Below are 6466 nucleotides of genomic sequence, written 5' to 3' on the forward strand. Positions count from 1 at the left end.
AAAGAAAAAACACAGATGGGAAAGTGAGTAGAGGTCCTTCCTACCTTGCGGCGCGGCGAGGAGGCCGGGGGTGCGGGTGTTGCCCCGGGGAACAAGGGCGGCTGCGGCTGCTGCTGCTGCTGCTGCAGGAGCAGCGCCTGCTGCATCAGCTGCTTGCTGCTGCTGCGCCGCGGCCCGCCGCCGCCGCCGCCGCCTGCTTCATCCGCTGCTGCTGCTGGTGCATGCCGCCGGCGAGCGACCGCCTTCCCCCCGCCGATTATTAGTTAGGGTTTCGTCGCCGGTGGGGTGGGGGGGAAACCCCAACGGGAGGAACAAGAAAAGAAAATAAAAAGAAAATAAAAAGAAAAAAAAGGAAAAGAAAAGAGAAAAGAAAACCCTCGAAGCCGAGGGGGGGAAGAGAAGAAGAAGGCGAGCGCGGAGGCGTTGCGGGGTGCCGCCGGCCGTCGGGCGCGGGGCGAGAGGATATTTCCGCGTGCGCCCGCGGAGGTTTTCGGTTCAGCCCCTGGGATTGCCGCGATTTCCAACTGCGCCCGCCGTGTCAGTGGCTGGGGTGCTTCTAGAAGGGGCTGGGTTGCGGTTACGGAAAAGTGCGAGGGGGCGGGATGCAAAGTGTGGGTTGGCCGGAGGCGCGGAGCACGGGCGCCGCGGCAAGGCGCGGTGCATGGACTGCGGTGCGCCGGGGGTGACGTGGCGTGGCGGCTGGGGCGGGGGACTGGTTGGTGGGCCCGCACAGCAGGGAGGGAGGGCTTGGGAGGGTGTACGTGAGCCGGGGTCACGGAGCGGGGTGCGGAGAGAGCGGATAGGGGGCAGGAAGAGGAGCAGGACAGTGAGACAGGCCGGGGGATCCGGCGTGTGCCGGGCTCCGTGTGGCCTCTGCTGCTGCGATCAGGACTTGTGTCGTTGCGCACCACGTGGCAGGACGGTGCATGGGCTGATTTTGCAATCTGCATGTGTTATTAGTGAATTATTGTTTTTATTGACTCCTTAATTGTACGTTGATATCTGGATTTGATTAACGTTACCGGGATCCACCTTGGCTGTCCCTGTGGCTTCCAATATGCGAAATGACTAGCTTCCTAATCGTGTCAACAAATTCTACAAAGGTATTTTTACGGAAAAAACATCATGAGAGGGTGAAGAGAATGACATTATAAGAGAAGAAGCACACCTAGCATGTGAAAGCTTCATGATTTTTCTTAGAGCTACGAGGACAAGACATAAGCAACATGATTGAAATAAGCATAATCTCCATGATATCCAGCTTCAAAGGTTTGGTGGTGTAAGACCTACTTTATTGTCTTTTCTCGTGGCTACATGTCCTCTGAAAATGGAGCTTCAAAGGATCTTGGCGCACAGACGATCTAGCAGCTCTGATCACCCCGGGTTAGAGAAAAAGTAGCTCACCAATCGCCACATGCGGCCCGAGAGACGGATTGTTTGGTAGCCGACGCCACGCGCGTGCTCCAGCCGGATTGCCGGAGCACAGGACTCGACTCGATTGCTCGCGCGCGGCCGTGCACCCACCCGACCGCCAGAACTTCACGGCGGCGCTTGCCCTTTGGATCGCATCCGTGCTGGCAACGAAGAGCTCGTCGAGTCGTCGCCACGCGTCCCCCGGAGTCAGGAGGCTGCCCCACGAGAATAACCCACGGTTTCGAGGCAGAACACAAAGCAGTATGTGCACGGATGATTGGTAGAAGAAACGAGAAGTTGAGTCCCTGCAACGTGCATGAACTTGTTTAAGTGGCGATGCAAAGAGCACGTGCGAACCCAAGATTATTGCACCAAAGCATACATGTATTTCTCTAATCATCTCCAATCATTATTCTACAATCCAACTCCCAGTAAAAAAAAATATTCGGAGCATCAAAGCTTAATGTAACATGCATGTGAAAAAAATATGTTGCTTACTACATCAATTTTTATATATTTGTTTTTTAAAAAAATCTCAAGGCAAGTGTGGCATGAATAATGTGCAGACTTGAGGATGCCACCACACTAGCTAGCAGGCTGTACAATCACAGTTATGCATGCAGTTTCTGGGTTTAGCTAGCTCCGAGGTGAAAATGGGTTTGTACTCTACACCAAGAGAATGGACATGATCACCGAAACAAACAAAAAAAAAAGGTGGCAGCACCTACGAACGAGCAATGGACGTGCATAGGACCCGTGACCGATCGTAGTTACCAGGAATCCAGGATTCACTTGAGCAGAGTACACACATCATACACGTCCCAACTCACAGTACTCCATCAGACGACCAAGGCATCCGATTCAATTCACGCTCGCAACGCCCACCTAATCACGATCGACGACGTACGCCACCGCCGGCCGCCGCTAGCTGTCGCACGCTAGCTCTCGCACACGCACTCATGCACCGATCCATCTCCCCGGCCAGCTCCTCGCGCGCCGGCCCGTCAAGCGGCCGGGGCGAGGGCGTCATCGTCGCCACGTAGCCGCCATGCACGCGCCCATGGCTACTATACCTTCGCCTTCACCAACCGCGCGCGGCGCCACGGCCGGCTACAAATAGCACCCACCCACACCACTCCGGCACGACAGCGCGCATCATCATATCATCGCACCACCGCAAAACATCACCCTTCAGTTCAGCAGGTCTCTCGATCGGCCGAGAACTCGAGCTAGATGACGAAACCGTCGGCGATGGCGTGCGCCGCGGCCCTCGGCCTCCTGCTGCTGCTGGCCGCCGCGGCGACGGCGACGGATGCAGCTGCGGCTGCGGCTGCGGCTGCGGCGGCGGCGGCGGCGTGCAACCCTGGGCAGCTGACGCCGTGCGCGGGTCCGGCGCTGTTCGGCGGCGCGGTGCCGGCGGCGTGCTGCGCGCAGCTGCGGGCGCAGCAGGCGTGCCTGTGCGGGTACGCGCGGAGCCCAAACTACGGGAGCTACATCCGGAGCCCCAAGGCGGCGCGCCTCTTCGCCGTCTGCAGGCTGCCCATGCCGCGCTGCGGCTGAGCTCTAGACGCGCGCGCGCCGTGTAAAACCTATGGGTGGTTATATTACTCGTGTCGTGAATAAATCCGAGGACGGTTCGTTCATACGGGGGTTTATGAACTTGTGGTGCCCTCAAACAAAATTTGTGGTGGCACACTTGTGGCTTAATTTGTTTGTTGCGGTTGTTACGAGCACTCCTCCGTACATTTGTATGCTTGCATTAGTTCCGTGCATATTGCATTCATAGCGTAATCTTTTGGACGCGCTACATCTCCTCTAAATTGTTGAAGTAAAACTGTTTTGTACCCATCAAGTCCTTGTTATCATAACAGTAGTATAATATACTAAAGATTCATGCAATAGATGAGGTGTGCTCTTGTATCTCTAAATCTAGCGAAAAGGTCACTGATTCTTACAAAAACCCATGGTGGCGGTGTGGATACCTAAGCGGTCTCGAACTTTGATCTAAAATCTTTCACACCACCCAGACGTCCTGATGAATATTGTAGTCGATTTCCAGTTTGGATCATTACATATACAAGCGCAAAGGGAAACAAAGACACGCATGGTTGAACCATGTAATATTTCCTTATCCAAAATTGAAACATAAGACGTTGAAAAAAAAGTGCCACGGACCTTCCCGTTCCTACACATTTGATATGGAAGAATGCCACAAAGACAAAGATAACCAAATTAAAGCATAGTAATAACTTATATGTACGCCCTCTAAACTCCATGTCAAGATCTACTAAATGTGGATGTGCTGGAAGTTGAGCAACATAGTGGAGGGGCGTGGCTGTTAAAGTGATTCTAATTTCGTGGACGGAAGTTAGGGCCTCTCCAATGTGTGGTTCTTAGCTGGTCTTATGTTTTTCTCTCTCTTATGGAACCAGGTCCTATACACTGTGAAGCTGATTCTATATGGAATCAGGTTTTTTTCCATACATAGAACCAGGTCCCATGCAATATAATATAGGGAAAATGGGAGAGAAGAGAGATGGAGGGCTGCGGGTCCCATGTTCATAGATTCAACCTGATTCTATACATTGGAGCTAATACAACATGTAACATCAAATCATTGCTGGGTCCCACCTTAAAACTAGGGTGCTGTATAACTGGTGCCCTTATAAACTTATAATGTTATTTTCCACCAAACTACGCACGTGTGTGTGGATATTTGTACTGCTTATTTATTAATTATAGTTTGTCTTTATCCCACCAAAAGAAGCTACTCGATTCCACTCCTGTTAGAATTTTTACTATATAGTCAAATTTTGATATGTACAAACAAGCTATTCCACCATCAAATTAACCGCTAAAGATGTTTCAACTGAAAAGGTAAAATTAAATTTATAAGATCAATTTGATTTTTTTGTGGTCTAGCTAGCAATGCAAGAAGAAAAAAGAGAGGGGCGCCACGCATGTTGATTCCAGAAACGACCTTGAGTCCTTGACTGATTTGGTGTTTGTGCGCACGAGTCAATCAACACAGAGCGATTCGTTTCCGTCGTATCCGTCTATTGCCTATCCTATCCTGTCTCTTCCCTTGGCACGAGCTATGTCCACGTGTCATCCATGTTGTCATTCGGTGATGATGAACTGCTGGAGGCAGCGAGCCCATGTTTGATTAATTGATTATTCTAGCAGCCTTGTTCATTGTACTTCGTGTGTACCATTGGAGATGATATATGATGCCCGATTTTGTTGCATTGTGATTAGTTTTTGTTCATTTATAAAAGAGGGATCTTCATGCAACGTTTCACTTATGTGAGTTAGGGATATCATTATCCTAGATCAATAAAAGAGACCGCAAAGAACTACATAAAAAACCAAGTGGAACATGTGTATGTTAAATTTTCTCCCACACAACACAGTGCATGTGATGTTGTCGTTACGAACACATGCACATACATCTTACCTTTATGAACACCTATAATTTGGTATTTTGGATCTAAAGATTAACGAAGCAATAACAACAAATGCTTTATCGTCGATAGACATATGTCATGTGCCACTAAAAGAAATTATCTTACATAACCGATGTCGTCACACTTAGTATAGGGCTTTGCTCAAATTAGATCTTGTTCTGTTTGAACAGGATTGGAGAGGTTGGAAGGGATTATTACAAGTCAAAATCCTCTCAATCCCCTCTAATCCTACTCAATCATTTTTTGAGAGGCGATTAACCGACATTACACTTCACACTTAGTATAGACACACGCGGGTTTCTGCATAGCTCCCCCATTGGTAAACACGTTGATCGCCAGTCCACCGTGGGCTGTGATGATCGACGAGAACCAGGCCTCCGCCAGCTGGGACACTACGGGCCGTTGATCCACAAACGGACGGCGGCGTCGCAGCCCAGCGGATCTGACTGACCGAGCCGTGCCTGCCGGGTTAAACTGGCCTCACCTCACTAGTGCAATGCCACCCCCATTTTCCTCTCTCTCTTCTCCCCCTCGGCTAATCTAATCATCATCGCCAGTCTCCCCGCTGCCGGCTGCCGCCGTCGCGTCTCTTTCCCGGCGCCCCCTACCGGCCGGCGCGCGGCGGGGACCCGGCCTCGCCGCTTCCGCCCCGTGCCTCCTGCCCCCCTCCAGCTGGCTCCGTCTCGTCAATCCGCGCGCTCACAGGTGAGGATTTCTCGTTCCTCCCCGTCTCGCGTCATCTTGCAGTGGGGATGGGGGGGGAATTGGAGAATCGCGGGGTGATGGTGGGTGCGGCGGGGATGTCGGCGCGCGCGGGAGCGGAATCCCTTGCCGTCTCGCGCGGGCCAGTGCGGGTTCGAGGGGGTGACGGCTGGCTTTCGTCCATGCCTGGCGGTGCTAGTAGTGTGTGCCGGCGGGTATCTTCGCCGTAAAATTCTGACCTTTTTGTTTTGGCTGGATGTGATTGTAGATGATACGTGGAATTGGTATGTGACTGGGTTGGCTATAAATGAGGGTATTGGTATGGATTGCAGGAATGGGTTGGCTTTTGGGGCTGTCTACCCATATCGGTGAAATTAGCTGGCCTCTCTTGATTTTAGAAAAAAGAACTTTTATGATGTGTGAGGGCGGGTGGTTGCTTCGGATCGGGAAACGTAACACGTTTCCATGTATATCGTTACCCACCATGTCTACTGCGTTTGTCGATTTCTGTATGTGGGGTCATGTGTTCCCGCTGACATCGATGGAATGAAACAATGAAACCACAGAATCTCTCCGAGGCATGGTCTGTCAGGTCATGTGATTTAAGTTAAGGACAGCAAAAAATGTGAGAGATGAACCGAGCGGCTAGCATTGGTTGTATGGACTTGATTGGATTTCCCGAGCGTTTACATACCGTCGATTTCAATACCCCCCCCCCCCCCCGCAAAGACTATAATGTATATGATAATCTGTAAGCTGAGCTAGTAAATGTTAAGAGAAATAAAAAGATCCTAGAAACAGGGAAAATGCTAGCAAAGGACATAGACAAAAGATAAACAGGAAATAAGTAAGTTTAAAGGTTGGCAGCCTTATTCATACTTGCG

General features: G+C 50.9%; 3 protein-coding genes across 3 annotated transcripts in view; 2 read left to right on the forward strand and 1 right to left on the reverse strand.

Annotated features, from left to right (window-relative positions):
• Positions 1-198, reverse strand: part of LOC101771443 (oligouridylate-binding protein 1B) — a gene marked incomplete at its 5' end in the record, with an annotated part of 5906 nt that extends 5708 nt beyond the window's left edge. The window contains one exon of the mRNA XM_012848363.3: positions 47-198. Within this exon, the coding sequence (XP_012703817.3) occupies positions 47-198 (152 nt within the window). The remainder of the gene's footprint in view (positions 1-46) is intronic.
• A 2392-nt stretch (positions 199-2590) lies between these two features.
• Positions 2591-3299, forward strand: LOC101780778 (probable non-specific lipid-transfer protein 2). The gene has a single exon (XM_022829263.1). The coding sequence runs from the start codon at positions 2647-2649 to the stop codon at positions 2971-2973; it is 327 nt and encodes a 108-aa protein (XP_022684998.1). The 5' UTR covers positions 2591-2646; the 3' UTR covers positions 2974-3299.
• A 2072-nt stretch (positions 3300-5371) lies between these two features.
• LOC101771841 (monosaccharide-sensing protein 3) overlaps positions 5372-6466 on the forward strand; it is a 6294-nt gene continuing 5199 nt past the window's right edge. The window contains exon 1 of the mRNA XM_004979689.3: positions 5372-5585. The gene's annotated coding sequence lies outside the window, so the exon portion shown is untranslated. The remainder of the gene's footprint in view (positions 5586-6466) is intronic.

This window comes from Setaria italica, chromosome VIII, assembly GCF_000263155.2.
Source record: "Setaria italica strain Yugu1 chromosome VIII, Setaria_italica_v2.0, whole genome shotgun sequence".
Lineage (NCBI taxonomy): Eukaryota > Viridiplantae > Streptophyta > Magnoliopsida > Poales > Poaceae > Setaria > Setaria italica.